This window comes from Cryptomeria japonica, chromosome 11 (assembly GCF_030272615.1).
Source record: "Cryptomeria japonica chromosome 11, Sugi_1.0, whole genome shotgun sequence".
Lineage (NCBI taxonomy): Eukaryota > Viridiplantae > Streptophyta > Pinopsida > Cupressales > Cupressaceae > Cryptomeria > Cryptomeria japonica.
In genome coordinates, this window is record NC_081415.1 from 421,806,778 (window position 1) to 421,828,180 (window position 21,403).

At 35.9% G+C, this 21,403-nt stretch overlaps 1 protein-coding gene across 7 annotated transcripts in view; it reads left to right on the forward strand.

Annotated features, from left to right (window-relative positions):
* Nucleotides 1-631: 631 nt before the first annotated feature.
* The window catches only part of LOC131073633 (regulator of G-protein signaling 1), a 111,109-nt gene continuing 90,337 nt past the window's right edge, over nt 632-21,403 (forward strand). For 3 of the 7 annotated variants that reach the window (XR_009112927.2, XM_058010129.2, XM_058010127.2), the window contains exons 1-2: nt 637-1,054; nt 3,313-4,214. Coding sequence is in view for 6 of the 7 variants with exons in the window: in XM_058010129.2 (XP_057866112.1) it covers nt 3,757-4,214 (458 nt within the window). In the remaining variant the exon portion in view is untranslated. Of the gene's footprint in view, nt 1,055-3,312; nt 4,215-21,403 lie in introns of all 7 variants that reach the window. The other 4 variants (XM_058010128.2, XM_058010124.2, XM_058010126.2 and 1 more) reach the window with 4 other exon arrangements.

Consider the following 21,403-nt stretch of genomic DNA (forward strand, 5'->3'; position numbering starts at 1 on the left):
GGTGAAAATTATTATTACAATAATTTGTTAATGGATAATGTGTGAAATAAATAATTAATTAAATAGATAAATAATAGATAATCAATTTATTAAATGGATGAATACTATTGATGAAATTTGATTAAATAATTTAGGGTTATTTAATTAAATTATTATATGTTAAGAATATTAGGTAGCAAAGTGATGGTGTGGGTGTCCTAAGAGATGACACAAAGAAGGAATAAATTAGATGAGTGAATGAAACAAATGATTAGGTGGAGATGACATTTTTTATGTCTACAAATCTACATAACACATGCAAATTTTATCTAATTAACCTGATTAAATATAAATGCAAGATTGTTTTCTTTACCTTAGCATTAGACTTCAACAAAATTTTGGTTTAACATTAAAAATATCCATATAAAAATTTTCTAATCATAGAATTGATTGCAGGAGCATGTCATTGTATTCCTCAAAATTGAAATAAAGCCAATAATGAAATAGTCAATAACAATTTTATCCTTCATCCATACCAAAAAGAAAAATGATCAAAATTAACCATCAATTTTGATTATTATGAGCAAATATTATCCCAAGCAATGTTATTTAACCTTAAATTTTGAGGTAGATAATATTTATGTATAGCTAACCAAAATCAGGATACACACAAGACCGATTTAACTGCAAATTTGAAAATCGTACCATGTCACCTGCTTCGCAAATGACTGGAATCCCGTGGTTGAATGTTCTTCCAAAACCATGTACAGGGCCACGTAAGCTACCAATTTCTGAGAGCCTTCCAAACGATCCAAATTAAATGTGTGAAGAAGCACAACTGTCACTCTTTCAATGGTCCGCATAAAAAATCAAATGAAAAGTCATAGTTGTGAAAGCCCAGTGGACCCAAATGTTTTACTGTTATGGTACAAGCTCAATCAGTTTCAGATTTCAAAACCCATTCCTGAGAGGACTCTGTTGATGACTATGGCCTGCTACATATCTCCGACGGACTTCCGAGGCAATTTAAGTTTATGTGAAGAATGCCCACAACTAAGAAGGCTCAAGGCATAAGGTATGAGACTATCTGAATGACTTTTTTCTTTTGAGGGCACCGGTGTTTTTCCTTCGAGAAATCGGAGGGAAAATGAGTAAAGTTCAATGATTTATGGTCTATTTCCATGTAATTGATACAGAAACCCACTTGAGATTGAGCACTTAGATTTTGAAAGCTGAAGCTTATTTTAATAATTTTAAGTAGACAAAGTGGGATTAGTATCTTAGCCCAGCAGCAAGATTTACTCCTGCACAAACGTTTACAATCCAATTCTAATAGAAACCTTGCCCCTGCCCCCGCCCTCTCCTCCTCCCCCTCCTTTCTTTAGATGGAGGAATCAGTACTAATAGGGATCCTATTTGTGAGGTTCTAAGATTGTGTAAATTTTAGAAGAACGAATAACTTCAGAAAACAAAAACAATGGAGACGCAAATATAGTGGTTCATCAAATTGGCTCTTTCTTATAATCTTTGTACTGAATAATTATACATCACAGCAGCTTCAGCTGTCTCTTGTTTTTATATACAAACATTAACCATCCAGCTCTTGAAGAACTTTCGAAAAAGAAACAATCTTTGTCAAAAACCGTATTGGCTTTGCTGTCCCTTACCTTTTCTTGTACCTTCTTGTAAGACCTTCTTTTGTTATTATTTCTGCCTCTATCTTGAGGCCTTCTCCTATTGACAACCGTCAAGCATCATTGGAAGAGATTTCTTGGTTCTTTCTTCTCATGTCTTCGCTGAGAAGAGTAGTAGCAACATCATCAAATTTTAATTTGTTCTTGTCAAACACAATAGCTATCACTACTCCTTCCCAGCTGTTTGAAAGAGAACACAATAATAAGACAGCTTTGTTTTCATCATCTTGATTCATACCTACCGAAATTGCTTGATTGATTAGGGTATTAAATTCATTGAGGTGATTTGAAATGTTCCCTCCTTTCTTCATCTTTAAACTGTATAGCTTTTTCATGATGAAAACTTTATTTGCAGCTGATGCCATTTCATACATGGCAGAGAGTTTGTCTCATAACTCCTTTGTTGTCTTCTCAGCTGAAACATTGAAAAGAAAATTGCTTGACAATGAAAGGAATATTGTTGCTCTCGCCTTCCTATCTAATTTCTCCCACTCTTCATCAGCCATCATAGTTGGCTTCTTCGCTTTTCCTTCGAGTGCGAGTGAAAGATCTTGCTTAATCAGCAGCAATTCCATCTGCACTTTTCAAAGCCCAAAATTCCGCCCTGCGAATTTCTGAATCTTCCATTTATCCGCTTCTTCCATGACTCTGAAAATTCTTCACCGATTTTCAAAAAGCTTCACCCCCGAACTCTGATATCAATTGTAAATTCTAGAAAAGCAAATAAATTCAGAAAACAAAAACAATAAAAACGCAAACACAGATTTTTATAATGGTTCACCAAATTGACTACATCCACTCTAAAGCAGAAGAACTTTCTGTACTGAATAATTATATATAACAACAACTTCAGCCGTCTCTTATTTTTATATACAAACATTAACCATCCAGCTCTTGAAGAACTTTATAAAGAAAAATAGAATAAACCGTTGGGCTTCATTACCCAACAGATTGTTGTTTTTATAGACAAACATTAACCATCCAGCTCTTGAAGAACTTTCGAAAAAGAAACGAACAGTCACAATATTTGGAAGAAAAATAGAATAAACCAATTTATAATTTTCATTGACATGAGCTACCATCACTTATGTCTTTAACTCACAGAATAATTGAAGTTAGGGATTCAAATCTGGGATTATCATTAATGTGTTTCATCATTCTGTAGGTTATAAACTCTTTTGGTATTTGATGGAGGATTTTATATCATTCATAAGTAGATTTTACTATTAGTCTATGTTGATATCTCTTTGACTGAGAGTCAAAGTCTGAGGGATATTCATTCTGCCAACATTACTTAAGACACAAACCTTGCTTCATCTCTTATATCATACTTCTAAGAATTTGAACTTTGGTGGATGATATAATCAAGAAACATACCATCACTCTTATTTACAACTATTTGATCTTTTTTCAATCTTCACAATTTGATGCGTTTTAAGAATTCACTTGAGATTGTGATAGTGGGTTTGCAGATCTACCTGTGGCAAGGGTAATGGCTACTGTTATGAGGGGTACATATTTTGCATTCTGATAATAATGATGTACATATTTGTGAGGTCTAATCAAGCTAGAAGGCACTCTTTCGGTTGCTTATCAGATTCATTGTGCTCATGTAAAATATGCCTCAATTTGACATCAGGGACTTTGCTTGACATCCTGTATATTCGACAACTATGTACTCATAAGTGAGTCAGGACATAGCAAGAAGCCATGCTTTGAGCTTGGAATCAGATTCTAATAAGTTTTCCATCATATGGTTGCTGTTATCTCGTTTGATCTGAGGTGATAATTCAGCTAAGCTTGGAGTTATGGAACTTGCCTAACTGATGAGATGGGCACACTGCTAAACAAAAGAGATCAGATTTATAAGTGAGACCAGCTAAAACCAGAAGGCAGGATTTGGTTTCTGGATCAGCTTATCATAAGAAGGCTTGCCTTGTTATAGGTCCCCTCTCATTTGTGCTCAGGACGGATTTGGTGGGAAGGCTCTTACCCCATCAAGGCAAACCTATATGGAAGACCAAACTTAATCCCCTGAATCAAGAACAAGATTCAAGTCAGTTTTATTTAAGCAATTCAAAGAATGGGAAGTTTTGAAGGAAGAAATGATCCGCCATGGAGATTTTGGGACTTTTTTGTTACTGCTGTGATATGCATAGCTTGCATTCCATTCATTCTGGGGAACATTGTGTTACTCTGCAATAGGCACTACAGACCCATCAAGACCAAGAGTGTGCACTTAACTGTGCTGAGCTCCGTGGGAGGATTGATATGTATAGTGGCAACAATTGTTGTGAATAATCCAGGGAGAAAACAGGATTCTATTTGGGCATTTTGCACTCTCTGGACTTTTTGGCTCCAAGCCTGCTTTGGGTTCTCTTTATGGCTCAACTGCTTGAATGTGAGACTGATTGTTCTGCACAGTATCTTCAACTTGAAAAGGGGCGCCAAATCCATGAAATCTAATCTGATAAAACTTGTAGGTCTGCTCTCACCGACTATCATCCTTTGCATATGTGCATCCGTGATGCATTCAATCAGGTAAGTCGCCATAGACTCATCAAATTCCTGTAAAGCTTTCCGATATATTTTCCATAGTTTTTTTTTTCTTTTTTAATTAAGACATAGATATTTATAATTTTATTAGTTTAAGTATTACATATTTATATTTTTCTCAGATAACTTTTAGTTAATACTACTTTAAACATTTATTTGATAATAATTTAATAGATCATTGTTTTGTGGTATCAAATAAATTCATAGTCAAGATGTGGACATTTCCACATTTATCATGAACTTATATGTTTGTTTCGTGTTCAAGAAAATATAAGTTATTATCTATATTCTTTTTTCCAAATTTTTTCTATTTTTTCGATCTTTCATGTTGAATAAATAGTTCACTATAATTAATAAATAACTTGTTAATATGCAATGTTTGTGTAACATTAGTCACCCAAAATGTAAATATATGACTTGCAATGAAACTTTGAATCATGTGTACAACAAAACACAAGATTTGAGTAACAATAAAACCAATACATTACAATTAAGTATATTAATTCCATTTGATTGATATTGTCAAACATGTAAGAGTGTGATGTCCGTGCATCAGTTCAAAATTTAAATTTCTCATGCATACAATTATGTATGTCAAATTAAGCCTACATGGGCACATGTTTTCGTCCAAATTCAATATTGTTTTTGAGCACATAACATCAAATCATCCCATAATTATTTTTTAATTTTTAGAATAATAGTTTGGACACTAGCACCAAGATATTATAAAGACAACTTTTAATCTAGGTCCAATAATTGTTCAGTTGCCCACCTTTTTATGTTAGTTTGATCTCAATCTCAATGGCATCACCTCAACCATTATTGTCGATTTAGAGGAAAAGTGTGGTGCAATCACCAAAAAAATTATAGGCAATTAAGGGCAAAGGGGAGTGTTATCATTAATGAAATTATAGCCTTTAGTTAAATATACAATTATAGGCACTTTGGAGAAATATTTATAATTTTCATGCAATTATAGGTATTTTACAGAAAAAAGTATGTATCATCACCATTCAACTATAAGCACTTTAAAGATGCGCATTGCCACATAAATATAGACAATTTAGGGTTAATGTGTTTAATCACCTATGCAAAAGTTATTATGTTTCTGGGCTGGATAAAAAAAAGTGCAAGTTTAGATTCCTATCTAAATAAAAAAATTCTCCATTGACAAGTTATGTATTCACTTCATCTATTTCTCCAATTAAGAATTTGTGATTTCTAGATTTAAGGTTTGGATGATCCAATGCCAACTATGGGATGGGAGGGTACTTTGTTAAAAAATAGTGAATAGTCAAAGGCTACGAGTTAGTCTCCTATTCCTAGCAAGTTCTGGAGAAAGATCATTCTTAATTTTTAATTTGTATTATATTTTGTATCGTGTATTGTTTGATTAATCTCTATAATTGTATTTTTCATGAAGACCTACATATTTCTCATGTGTTGATATTGATACCAATGTTATCATTGTATAGACCTATGTGCTTTTGATTACATATTTCTCATGTGTTAATATTGGTATAATTTTTTTATTCATGGATTCATTACATAGACATGTATTTTTTTCATTCTTTTATTTTTTATGTAGACTATATTAATGGTTGTAATTATTGGTTGAGTAAAGTCCATGTTTTATTTACTTCCAAATAAATTCATCTAGGAGATTACAACATTTGGGAGACTACTATGGACTTTTGTTCTATTTTTCTATTGAATCCTTGACATTTAGAGTCTAGACTCGACATTCACACTTATTTTTTTGTCTCCATGTTAATGGTTTTGTGTTGGTGTCACTACATTTCAATCAATAACCAACTTTTCAAAATTAGTCCTTTTTAGGTCCTAGTCTAGTTGGTCTACCTCACCTTCTATAGGTCACAAAAAGGCTTTATTAATACTTAAACTTTTGAAGAACCACTTCAATACTATAATTTGTTGTTGACTTGCAATCGATAGTCATCACACCATTTAACTTATCCTTTGCCACTTGGATACAACTGACAATGGGTTTTGTGGATGTGGTCTTTCTTTGCAAATAAAGGCTCTAACAATCATTAAACTTAAGCTTGTAACTTGTAAAGCTTTACATATTTTTTGATAGACAAACATTTACGTGGCTACTATTCATTACTTGATTAGCTATATTATAATATGAATAAAAATATTAATATGATTGAACTATATTATTAAGGCATAATAAAAGAATCTCTCTGTCTCTCTCTCACACATGCATACATGATGATATTATAGTCTTCTTTTACATATAGATGTACTTAGAGCTTTACTAGAAATTACTATGGGTCATCTACCCTCCTCTTCTTGTAGCCCACAAATAGGCTATATTAATATTCAACCTTTAAAAAGCATTTTTTTGTTATAATTTGTTCTTGAGATACAATTAGAAACTACTATGCCTTTTAAGTTACTATTTACCACTTTGGGAAAAAAAACTAATTATATAGTTTGGGTCCTTTTTTACAATTAATAGCTTTGTTGGTCACCAATCTTAAGCATGCTGCCAACAAAGCCTATAGTGTCAGTGTTTTACATCATTGCTATAATGTATCAAAATTCATACAACCATTATTCATTATTTGATGAGTTCTTAAGTAGATCCATGTAAGCATCCACATAGAATGGACAAAATTGTTTCAAGATAATTATTTTTATATACCAACTGTAATGCCTACCAAAATACCCTAGAGAAATAAAGATAATTAACATGCAAATAGAGATTTTTTTTAAAAAAACATCGTCTAATACAACACATATATCCATCATGAATATAAGCATAAAGCATAATCATACAATCTCATAACGCAAGCGGAAATAAACACAAATCAACATTCATCTTCCCTAGGGTATCTCAATGTCATTACTTACAACATCACCATAAGCAATAACATCATGAATGCTACTATAATCCAATGCAATCTACTCATCTACCAATTACTTTTTCCATGCATAAATATAGGATCAACCTCTAATCTATCTATCACGAATTCCTTCATTAATAATGCAACCCATTTAAACCCCATTAGGTTCATTTTAAAACACCAATACAAATGTCCCTAATCCCAATTACTTAATCATCATCTAACATCATAATTCCATTTCCAATATAATCTACCACATTACTAACCCATTTTCTTTAATATACCATCCATACGATACTAAGTGCACATCAATAAAATCAATCACATTATTTCCATTAACCATTCAATATCCAAGATACAATAGGAATACATCAATATGGTCTCTTACTACAACATAGCTATAACCTAATGCATCAAATAACACTATAAATATATTTCCATTTACATCTAGGAGCATAGCTCTCAATTACATGTACAATGATCTCACGAACTCTGCAAATGCATATTGCCATATGAATCAAGTACATCCATCTGCTACAATATCCATCCATAAGTTGAAGAGATAAGAATCCACATCCATGCATAAAAGCATCCAACGAAGAATCTCTCAATGGAAGAAGGCATCCAACCACCCAACCATGTGGAACCAAACGAACCACCCCCCGTGCTAGGAGATGACACAAGGTCCCACACACACTTTAGACCTAGGATGACACCTAACAACCAAAGAGACTCAACAACTTAAGAACCACAACCAAGAAGCAACCAAATGCAACAAGCCAAATCATACCACAAGGTTGATCATAAACATAGAAACTCTTAGAGGCGTACCAAAAACCATGGCATAAGGAACAAGGACCAAGGACACATGTGTGAGTAGAGTGTCATCACATGCTATCTTCACATAGAGGGGAAAAGTCACACCTTGATAGACATGTCGTTGCATGCTATCCTCACAAAGAAGGGGAATATCAACCCTAATAGACATGTGGTATCGTCTCAACCTATGAGAGATCAAGGGAGTTCGATTTGCCATCTCAATGGCCTTCCCAAGCTTATCCTAAAACATCCTCCCTAGGACTAATTCTTGGGGCTCCAATCAAACCATTATTATCTTGTTTAGATGAATCCTAGTTACCCAACCCATCTAATTAATTATTAATGTTATCAATTATTTAACAAGGAAAATTTCCAATGTGCCCTGGTGGTCTAGACTCTAAGCATCCTTACTAGGAACCTTTTTGTAGCCTATCTCTCATGACCTCGGTCATCACATGAAAGCCCACTCCCCCTAACCATGTTCCAAGACCTTAGGTTATCATAAACAATAACAAGGAGGCTTAATAATAGCATTAAAAAAGAATCCACATATATAGAAGCACAATCACTATGCCAATGCCATAATGCCAACAAAATAAACCAAGAGCCTCAACAACGATCAACATAGCACATAACAAGAGTAAGGCATAAATCCATCTCATACAACCATAAACAATATTCAATCCTTAATAGAGAGTCCCAACCATCCCGCTAGAGGTAGCATGAACTACCCTCAACAACAAGGCTCATCAACTTGCTGAAGCAAACATGACAACCTCAACGACAATGCACTATGCAACTTGCCAGAGCCAAAATGTACTCAAATACATTACTCAAACTTATAAATCAACTCAGGAAAACAGATAACATTGAAAAGAAGTCTTTGGTACAAGAAAAAATTCATAAAATCCGACTCAAAAGATCAAATTAGCCTCAAACATGAAAACACATCAGTATGGTGCATATGATAGATTCTGTAGCGCTTTTGATAGATTCTCCAGCGCTTGTAGTTCCCAGAATGGCACATATCACATATGTTCTGGCATGTTTGACTGGTAAACTGGCGCATATAACATATTCAATGGCACTTTCAACATAGAAAGCAACGCCTTTGATACATTCTATGGCGCATTTAACTTAGAAAGTGACGCATACAAAACAGTGCCTCAAAAACACAGAAAACAGACTTAGACATTACGACTCAAAAATCAAATTAATCATGGCACAATAATGGTCACAAATTGACCAAGAAAGAAACGCAATATCAACTACTTGAACTCAAGAACTTAATGAATGCCAAAATGGAAATCGAATACATAAGAAATTATTTCATCCATACATTATCATGGTATACACAGGAAGCCAAAACTCAATTAGGATAAAAGACTCCAAGGCTCACAAATTGCCAATTCCCAAATAGACTTAATGACAATAGATTCCAACACCTCTCAATAAGAATTGCATTCTCAGAGAAACTTGCAACTGGCACATGGAATACACAGAGTCGTTCATGGAAACAACCAAGCCAATAAAGAAGTGCATAAATAAAATTAACCCCCAAAACTTTAGAATATAACTATATCATATGCACAGAGAAGTAAAAATCAATTGACCTTTAACAATATAAGTGATGGTAAAGCAAATTCGGTGAAGAGCAATCCAAAATCCACAAGCCTTCAGTGAAATCCAATCAAGCTCACAAATCTCAAATATGTAGAAAACAAAATCCAGAATGGCTAACCCGACAATCGCACAGAAAAATCAAATAAATAAAATGCATTCAAAACTATAGATGAATTCCAACCAATCAAAATATTCCAATAAAATATATTCTATACCAACCCCCTTCCCAAATTCGAGGTAAGAATATAAAATAATATTATTTACTTACCCCACAACTTCCAAGCAACAAAATAATAGGGTAGATATAAATATAATATTTGATTACTCATCTAGTAGCAAGAGGATGTGAAATATAAAAACCATTAATAAATAAATAAACCAAAGGCAATATAAATAAATGCCACAAATGAATATAAAATCATAAATAATTAAATAATAATCAGATAAGCAATAAATCTTTAAATCAATTAAATAAATATAAAAGCACCAAATAAATATTAATCGATAAATAAAACATTAATCAAACAATAATAATAAATCGTTCAACAAGGCATTAATTTAATTTATTTAAACTATATGAAACAATTACTAATTAATTAAATAATCAAATATTCACAATGCCATAAGACCACCACAACTCAAGATACTAACATGACGACTCACGTTAAGACACATAAACTGACAAGGATGACAACTTAAGCCTAGAGTGTGTAGAGGGAATTCGTGCCATCTCCAACAACTTGCCATTGGGATAAAGACACGCTCAAACCTGTAAGACTAGGTGGAGTCGATGTCTAGTACCTGCAATTCTTGCAACCACCAATAACCATGAGACAACATATACAATAGCATATATACATCATAAATGATTAGGTAAGTGATAGAGAATCGCAACGTCATATTATGCTCACAATGAGTGATATGACATCGTATTTATCACAAATATAATAGTAGGACAACCACTCACATCATAGCATCATCTCATCCAACATAATTACAAGGTGAGGTTAGCATAATCAATATACCATCATAATTCAATAAGCAATATGATCCTTCTAAGAATAGTAGGTGCATATAAGTCATCCAATGTAAATCCACAAAACTGTGTAACTTCAGTTTCAACATTTTATCAACAGCTAAATTATAGTGTTTACTTTATAAAAAATTATATTCAAATAATTTTTTAAATTTTTGTTAAAATTGCAAACATAAAATAGACAAAAGAATGTAAATTTTATTAGTTTACATCATTTCAAAATTCAAAACATATATTTCATTTTCTATTGATTTAATTTAAAAAGTTGAATCAGCATTGGCCATTTCCTTTATAAAAGTGTGACACAACTTTGTACTTTTACTCGCTCGCAATGAGTGATATGCCATCATACCTATCATGAATACAGTAGTAAGATAGTCACTCACATCATAGCATCATCTCATCCAACATAATTACAAGGTGAGGTTCGCATAATCAATATACCATTATAATTCAATAAGTAATATGATCCATCTAAGAATAGTAGGTGCATATAAGTCATCCAATGTAAATCCATCATCATGATAATCCAAGACAAGTCATCATCTATAGAGATCATATAACATATGTCCACATAAATGTCTAGCATCATCAATAAGCATATGGGATATAGATAGAGTCATAAACATGAATCAAAACATCATATGAGAGTCTAATCAAGTTTATCGATGCATGATCAAAAGGTAAATCAAGGAGGGACACTACACCAACTCAAGCATTATGTTACAACTTATGTATTCCATTCTTATTGGTTACATGTAGGCTACTTCTTTGCAACCTAAATTACTTACAAACATGTTATTTCTCCCTACAAACAAATGAGGCATTGTTCAAAAAGTGAATTAAAATGCAATTATTGATCTTTTTCAAATACTCAAAAACATTTAAAACTATTGTCACATCACCTCACATTCAATGCAATTGTGTCAACCACCATTAATAATCCCTTATGAATTTCAAGTTTCTTATTGGAAGAAAAAGCACTTGCCCTCTGAATTGTGAAGGCTTTTGCTACCTAAACATGCCTACATTCTTTTCTACTATTATCAATTCAAGAGTGAAAATTTTCAAAATGTAACTTGCACAACTTCCTGGGTATGTAATTTGTTTCCATTGTTATTGTTATGAATTGCTATATTGTTGTTGGAGAGGTTTTCTAGGTTTTACAAGCCACTAGAGTTAGGAGTCATGGTTTTACATGTTGGTATACATTTTTTTTGAATAATAGGAAATATCTAGATTAGGTAATCATTTTGCCCTAAGTTGCATTTGTGTACACCTTGTAGCTTATTCCTACTAAAGGCCTAGCTAAACTATAACTTTTTAAAACAAGCATAAGACTAGTATAAGCCCATGATAACATGCCTCACTTTTTGGCTAAATGGGACATTGAAATTCACACTTTTGGCTAAAATGGGAGCTTGAAATTCACTCTTTTAATTGTATTTTCACCTTTTTGTTATCTATAGCAACTAAACAATGCCAAAATTAAAGCGGATGTGAACTACACAGACACACACATTTTACTCAAAGGGCTAGAATTTTACAAAATCTCATGTCCCAATGACTTACTTTGATGGTCCAACCCAAGCTTTGAAACATACATTTTTTTAGAGAATTTTGTGACTAGGGATTGTCATCTAAAAGATCTTCATTCGATGGTATCCAAGGATAACGTTAGCTCTTTTTGATGCATTTGTTCTTTGTTAGCAATATGAAAATATTAAAAAATACCTTCAAATGAAAGTCTACCTTCATTTGAAGGTGATTTTTGCATGAACTTCGAATGAAGATACCTCCATTTGAAGAAAAACATTTGAACAATGGTGTTTTGCAAATTTATTGTCACGTCCCTTGCAAAATTTCAATGTCCCACAAGTAGGACAGACTATTGTAGATTTATCCTACATTGATATGGCATTAAAATAGGCTCCCAACTAGGATATTAAAGAGCTCATTCCTTTGGTGTGCGTGCGTGCGAATCATCAAAGGTTCCAAGTTTCTCGTCCAAGCATGTCATTCTGTCTAAATTTGAATTTTCCTTGGTCCTTGTTCGACTTCCATATTTCACAATCCTAGCTTGACTTTCAACCCAACTTTGCTTTTATTTTATTGTTATTGGAGTGTCAGACTTATCAATCCAAGCATAGCTCATGTACTTTGCCTTCATTCTCTTCTTTTATTAGTATATTAGAGTTGACCATCCTGTCATCCCTTTCCTCCAAACCAAGTTGCTCTTTCTTCTTGCCTTGTTGGAGTTTCAAACTTGTCCTTACCATCATGTCTCCTGCCCAATATCCAATCTCCAACTAGTGGTAAGTTATGAAGTATCTTTGACTCACAAAATTTGATATTGTCACCTCTTTCCCATTGTTTACGTCTCCCACTTCTTCGATTATCTAAGAGTGTCATTAATGATTATATCCAATGTGACAACTTCTATAAAGGGTTTTTCCTCACCAAGAAAACACCATTTAATCTTTAGGGTGTATATCCACATGTACCTCCAACAATGCAAATAAATAAAAATACCTTTTATGTCATTAATGTGGTGACTAGAGTTCAAACCCCATGGGGCATCTTGCCATTATTATAGAGGGTATTCGTTGATTGTAGAAAACATTCCCCCATGCCTGTTGGGTACATCCAAGAACATGTGGTATGATTTCAAATGTGATTTAAGGGTACTATAAAAGAAGAAAGTTGTGTGTTAGTCATTAGATTGTGGCAGTTAATGCAGCCTAGCATTCTTTTTTTGGGTATTAAGTATTCTTAGTTTGAACAAAAGGATAATTATGAAAAAATATAAAATTGCAACCAAAAAAAGGTTTGAGCTATCATGTTTAAGTGTCTAGATCCGAGGATGAAAATTTGCGGATTTTTTGGAGGTCAAAGGATAAAAAACCTTGAATATCTCACATGTCAAAAGATGAAAACACTCTTGGTCGAAGGAGCAATGTCACCTAGAGGTTGTATTGGATTTTAATGGTGGTGAGTGTAGACACTTAAATTAATTATTCTAAATAATTATTTTAATTTTCTTGCATAGTTAATTTATTAATTATGCCAATCCCTATAGTTTCTCAATATTAATTAAATATAATTAACATTGTCACTATAGTCTAGTGATTGATTTATATAATAAATCAATCTACCTTTATTCTTCCAAAAATCCCTAAAATTAATTCTCTCCAAATCCCCCATTTAATTAATTAATCTCAATTAATTAATTGATATAGGTGATTCCTACAAATCACCTTTTCCTAATCTATCATTAACCTAATGAATTCTTCTAGAAGCATCCCTAATCTCACTTATCATTATTCTTCTAATTTTTAATTCCCTCCACTCATTCTCTCTCCTAGTCAAATCCTCCTACAAATCCCATTTGCCCTAATCCCACCTAATCATTCTTCTAATCCCTCTCCTAATGAGTTGCTAGTGGCTAATCCTCATGATTAGCCACAATGTCAACTCCTTGTCTCTTCCATCCAACCACCTTCCTTAAATGCCCCTTTCCTAGTTGAAAATCTCACATTCCTCTAGACATCTCTTCCTCCAAGGAATTTTTAATTCCTCTCTATTCCTCCAATCCCTATGATTATCCTTTTTGAGGAATTTTTAATTCCACATCCCCATCTCTCAAGGAATATTTTATTCTTTTCTCTTCCCTAGGTACATTGGGAAGTCTTCCCAATGAACCTTGAGGAGTGTGGAGACAAGAAAGACCTTTATGACATATCTCTTGGTCTCCACACTTGTCTTGTCATCTCCTCTTGGGCCATGTGTGGACTCACATGCAATCTTGACCCTTCATCTTGAATCAATCCTAGCCCTCCATTTCTTCTCCTCTTCTCCTATAAATTGAGGACTCCATCCCTTATTTCACATCTCCAATTTAGCTAAGTTTATGCTATCCAATTGAGTCTAAGAAATCATCCATAGCACCCAAACTCTACTCAAATTTCCATTTATCCATCACTTAGCCAAATCTCTCATCCATTCCATCTCATCATCTTGTGCATAATCTTGGAGAGCCATCCACATTCAACAAGGGAGCCAATCCAATCAAGTCAAGGAGGGGCGCATCCTTGGTTTCATCAAAGGCTCAATCCGAAGGAGACGGTAAAGATTGGCAAGGTATAAACAATCTTTTTGTGTTTTATGTGTTTTGTTTGCATATTATCATTGAATCTTGCCTTGCTCATTTTTCCCCTCTTCACTCTAGGATTAGAGGCCACCCGATTCACCTCCGAAAGGTGGATAATCTTTGTGAAAGGGAGATAGTAACTCCCCCAAGAGACTTGCCATATCGTGCCCCCATTAGTGTTTGGAGTCGACTAATACATCGTTGTGAATCCATTGCGTGAGACCCATTGACCGTATTTTGATTAGCTATTGGGTGTGTACCTGAGGCAGCAAGCAAATGTTTTCCTCCTCAACCAATTCCTTAGGGTAGCTTGATATGCTTGATGTGCTAATTTGAATTAATGTCCAATGTGTTTTCTTTGTCTTCTTGCCAAGAGTAGAATTAATCGACATCCTAGTCATCATCATCAAATCCAAGTCTAGTCCACATCATATCCAAGGTCATGTCCTAGTCACACAAATTTTTTGAACCAACATTAGTCAAAATCCAAGTCATAACAAGCTCAAATCTTCCAAACACAAGTCTTCAAACTACGTCGGAACTTCGTCCATCTCATGTTTCATAAGCCCAAGTCGTATAAGCATCCCAAGAAATCAATCCACCGACCAATCAAGAAGAAGAAGCTCACACAAGCACAACTCGTTAGACGTCAAAAGTTTTGGTACACCAATCGCAAACTCTTGCTTAAACATAGTACCTTTTTGCACCATTACCATGATTACATCCATGGTCATAGCAATGAGTTTGATGCTAGTGATGAATTAAGAGTCTGTGCCCTTCATCAAGGTTCAGGTTTGTCTTTTAACACCAACTATCGTCAGAATCAGGGTGGTCGCATCCCTTCATACAACTTGCCATCTGAACCAATCATCTATTGAGTCATGTTCATGCCAAGAATAGCCTAGTCATCAAATTTATTCTAATCATCACTATCACCTCTCTTTGATCAATCATCCTTAATCTTTCCTAAGGACTTAGCACATCAATTGATCGCCAATCAATCATCTTTAATCAAATCAATCCTCAATCATCAAATCAAACGTCCTCAATTAAATCATCCTTTAATCCAATTAACCTCACGTTAAGGTTTTATGCCTTGTGAAGTTTTATTTAGACCTCATCTCTAATCAATCAATCATTTGGCTTTGTGCTTGAAGAAGAATCCTCTCCAAGTACCTTTGCCCCATCCTTTGAGTCGATCAAGACTCTTATCTCATGTCTTTACTTTCTTATGATCATTAGTCAATCCTTAGTAGAACAAATACTTTGGCCATTATCCTAAGGTCTAAATTTTATCCAACTTGATCATTACCTTGCTTGTGGTTTCATCAACATCCCCCACCTGAAATCCTCATCCAAGGACTAAGGTGCAATTTTCCAAGGACTAAGGTGCAATCTTAGTCAAACTCGTGGCCTAATCCAAGGACTTTACCAATCAATCAAATTCAATTTCATCAAATCCAAATTAAATCCAAAATCCAAGATCTCTGCTAAGTTCTTTCATCAAATCTTTTTTCCTCTAATCAATCTTTCTAAGGCTATTATTGTATGGTCACAACTCAATCTCAAAAGAAAAAGATGGCTGAACAACAATATGGCATGCCAGACATTAGTGTCCTATATAAAGACCCTACACAAGATCTTACACAAAGTGTATAACCCAGCATCCAAAATCAACCACAAGAGGACCCTAATATGGTTGATCAAGATGAACTCTCTCCGGAAGTGCAAACATTTTTAGAAGACTCTTATAATCAAGAAATGTTGGAGAAATTTATCCGACATAATCCTAGTGCTCTTCTAAAGACTCTTCTTGAAAATGGATCTCGCCTTCCCCCCGATTTTGATAGATCCATTCTTGACCAACAACCATAAGGAGACCTTGCTCCTACTCATATTGTCACACCTGTTCTCCAACCTCAATCAATTGCGCCCCCACCCATCATTCAACCCCAATCAATAGCGCCCACAACATCTATCCCCATGGTCTCCATTCTGCCTTCTTCCTTCTTAGCATGTATGCCAATATCAAATCCGATCTCGTCTATTCTCCAACATGCTTCTATGCCATCTTCTTCTACCTAACCATACGTTTCTATTCCACAATCCTCCGTTCCTCTCAACAATGTCACTAACTTCATTCGAGCTTCGCTTCCTCCTGTCACAACAATTTGCGGGTCGCAAGCAACTATCACTCAAGTCCCCGTGACATTGGTCATCACATCTCACATCCCCGCTTCCTCATCACATCAATACATTAGTGGTGGTGGTCCACCTTCCATGACTCATCCAATTTTAGGGGCAAACACAATTCATCATGTCCAAAATCCACAACAAGACCTCATTAAAGAAATCCAGGACATGAAAAACATCATCAAAAATATGAAGGAAGGGACTAACAAGAGGAAACCTTACTTGTTTGAGGAATTATGTCCTTGTCCTTATGACCCATCTATAACAGTTGCACCATACCCACCAGGGTTTGAGATGCCTAAGTTCACGAAGTATGAGGGCAAAGGGGACCCCCGAGACCATGTTCGTGAGTTTCACATCCTATGTCAAGAAGTCTCATATAGTGACTTATACCTCCGAAGGCTCTTCCCTAAGAGCCTCACGGGAGATGCTCTTGCATGGTTCTCGTCCTTACCTCGAGGTTCTATCACCTCCTTCCCGGACTTAGCAGAAAAGTTCATGGCTCACCATGCCTACAATATTGCCAATGATGTTTCCATGATGGACCTTTGTAACACGAAACAAAGGTCTAGAGAGACTTTCACTAACTTCTTGCAAAGATGGTGACATCTTATCAAGAAATTCTAGTGGGACATGCCAGAACAACACCAAATTGAATTATTTCAAAAGAATCTAGTGCCCGAACTATCAAGACCCTTAACATCTCAATTTATAAAATCTTTTCGAAAATTGACTGACAAGGGCCTAGCTCTTGAACGTGTCTTGTTATAGGAAGGAACCTTGAAACATTACCAAAAATCAAGTCAAAATTCTTCCTCTTATCATAATGATAAAACAAAATTTTGGTCCCAAAACAAGAACGTAGTCAATGATGGTGTGACTGATGCAAAACGGGTCCAGACCATGGCCGCTCCTCCAAAGCCCACCACCACCAATCACCAATTCAACAATCAAAATAATCAAAATCAATATAAAAAACCCCCTAACAATGTCTCAGTCCAGGGGCGACCACCCTGATCCAATAACAAGACTCCAAGAGACTTTACTCCTCTTGTCGAGTCCATAGAAGTTGTGTTTCAAAAGCTTGTCCAAGCAGGCACAATGGTCTTCCTAATAACTCACCCGTTCGACCCCAATCAACCCAAACCTAGGTGGTATAATGAGAATGAGTATTGTGAGTATCATCGTATCAATGGGCATGATACACGAAAGTGTATGAAGCTTAAAATCTACATAAAAGATCTCATTGATAGAGGTGATATCGAGATAGAAACTTCAAAACCTGGTAACAATAATAACAAACTCAAAATGTACCAGGAACCCTTCCCAAAACATGATAAAGGTAAAGGCTCATCATCTAACGCTGTGAAATATGATTATACCAACCACATAATAGGTTTTGAATCCTTAGTAGGTTGCATTGAGCCTGCAGATACTCATGTTAATGTCATGACTATACAAGGAGCTAACCATCCCTTGCCCCAAAATAGACCTAGGATCACTATCCAAGGTGGTCCTGCTCCATCCGAGCTAGAAAGTTGACCTAATCCCTCCAAGATAGTCATTCAAGGTGCCACACCTCCCTCTTCTCGAAATTATTGTAATGCAACTACCCGTCGTGGGAGAGTAACTATCCAAGGAGCCCCTCCCCCCCCCCCCCCCACGTCTTCCACCCACCGATATGACCTACTTGACCATCTTGGGAAGACCCCCGTGCAGATCTCCATCCTAGAACTTCTCAAGACTTCCACTATCCACAAGGAGATTTTGGAACAAGCCCTCCTTGAGTCCCGCGCTCCCGATAATATCAATGGCGCCCAATTTCAAGCTCTCATTGGAAACCTTGCCGCCCAACAACACCTTGTGTTCACTTCCAATGACGCTCATGCAGATGAAGACCATAATAAACCTTTGCACATCAAAGCCCTTATCCGGAAGCACAAGGTTAAACGTATTGTGATAGACAGTGGATCTAAACTCAATATGTGTACATATAAGTTAATAAAATAATTGGGGCTTTATGAGGACCTGGTAGATACATCAGGAAGAATCACAATAAAAGCATATGATGATGCAGAAAGAATTTCTAAAGGCATGATCACCTTACCTCTTCAAGTGGGTCCTATTACAATTGAGACCCCTTGCCAAGTCCTGGATCTTGATCTCCCTTATAACATCCTCCATGGACGACCATGGATTCATTCCCTTCCACTTATCATCAATGCATCAAATTCCCCTTCAATGGAAGAGAGATCACCATCAAAGGTGATCCACAACCCTTTCAATATTTCAAGCTCTTAGAGGGGAAGCATCCATATCATTGCCCATCAAATAGACCCTCTCCAAGTCCTCCATTTGACACATCAAACGTCGCCTCCACCTCATCCCAAGCAGAGCCCAAAATCAAGATCCTGGATAATGGCTGCAGAGAATACAAACTTGAGGATGTCTTATTAATAGGCAATCTCCCCGTGTCTCCCAAGTCATTCGACAAACCAAAAGAAAAAAAAAAGATCAAAAACCTGTTATACAATGCAAAGATACCACCTTTCAGCAATGGGGTCCACTTGATGAGGAGAGCCTTGAGACAAATGTCTCTTCATGGTTGTACTGGGAAGAAGATGAAGACCCAACAAAAATACCTAAGAAAATGTATCCAAAAACATCAGCTATAGTAGAAAAGATGGGTTACAAAGGACATGGCTTAGGACCAGAGGAGAAAGGAATAAAAGCACCAATAAATCCTATCTCATACAAGTATCACTGAGGCTTGGGTATACTCCAGTGCCTAAGATCACTATCACTGGTGCCCCTTCAAGCCCTTCTTTGGATGTCGAAGACTCCGATGAAGAGGAATTCCACAAAATGCCTTTTGAATATGAAGATGACATCTTCTTTGATACCCACATCAACACCATCACTCCCATAACCCCTCCCATTCCGCATGAGCTACAACTTGTCCATCCTAAACTTATAGACCGGGGCCAACGAGACAAACCCGCTTTAGATGTCTGCGCTGATGATAACGCTCTCATAACACTCCTAACTATGCGTAATTTGGAAGACTACAACAAATTGCACGAGATTCAATTGCATGAAAAGGGATACTTTGGTAGTCAAGTCAATGCCCATAGTCGTAAAAAATATAATAAAAAGAAAAACCATGATTCCCTAGTTGAAAACCTCTCCGAGGCACCTTTGGATGAAGAAAAAGTCAAAACAAAGGGCGTATCCAAAAGTGGAAACCTAGAAAAGGAACTTGAGGATGAGGACTTGACCTCCCTACCATTGGTCCTCTTCCATAGAACAGGTCAAACTTGCTAATAGAGGAAACAAACAGTATCAATATGGGCACCAAAGACACTCCAAAGAACGAGCTCATTGCCAAGTCCCTCACGGATCAAGGGAGACAGGACTTCATCAGTTTCCTCACAAAAACAAAGATCAATTTCGCTTGGTCATATGCTGACATGGCAGATCTAGATCCTGACTTGGTGGTTCATAATCTTGTTGTCCGTCCAGATGCAAAATCCGTGAAGTAGAAGTTATGCAAGATGCATCTACATATTGCACTCCTAATCAAAGCAGAACTCCAAAAGATGTTGGATGCAGAAATCATCAAACCAATAGACTATCCCGAATGGGTATCCAACATTGTACATGTCGGCAAACTTGTTGGGTGCATCCACATCTATACTGATTTCCGAGATCTAAACAAAGCCTGCCCTAAGGATGATTTCCCGCTGCCCAACATAGACATGATTGTAGACCTCACATCAGGACATGAAATGCTATCACTTATGGATGGATTTTTTGGATATAATCAGATCAGGATAACAGAGGAAGATCAACACAAAACTACATTCACAACACCATGGGGGACTTTTTGTTACTGGGTCATGCCTTTTGGTCTCAAAAATGCTGGAGCTACATATCAACGTGCAATGACAATAATTTTTCATGACCTCTTGCACAAAATCATGGAGGACTATGTGGACGATCTTCTAGGCAAATCAAAGACAAGACATGAGCACATCCCTATCTTAAGGCAAATCTTTGAAAGATTGGAAAAATACAAACTGCGCCTCAATCCTAAGAAGTGTGTCTCTGGTGTCACATCAAGAAAACTGCTAGGTTTCATTGTTTCTCGCAGAGGCATCGAGGTTGATCCTGCAAGGGTGAAAGCTATCATAGAAATACCTCCCCCAAAGACCCTTAGATAGCTGCGCAACCTCCAAGGGAAACTCCAATCTATCAGGCGCTTCGTCTCACAGCTTGCAGATAAATGCCATCCATTTGCACACCTGTTGCACAAGGACACAAAATTCAAATGGGACTGCCTATGTCAAAAGGATTTTGAAAAACTCAAAGAATATCTGGCATCACCTCCAGTTCTTATGCTTCCTACTCCTGGAAAGCCTCTTCTTTTGTACATATCTGCTACTACAGTGGAATTGGGGGCATTATTGGCACAAAC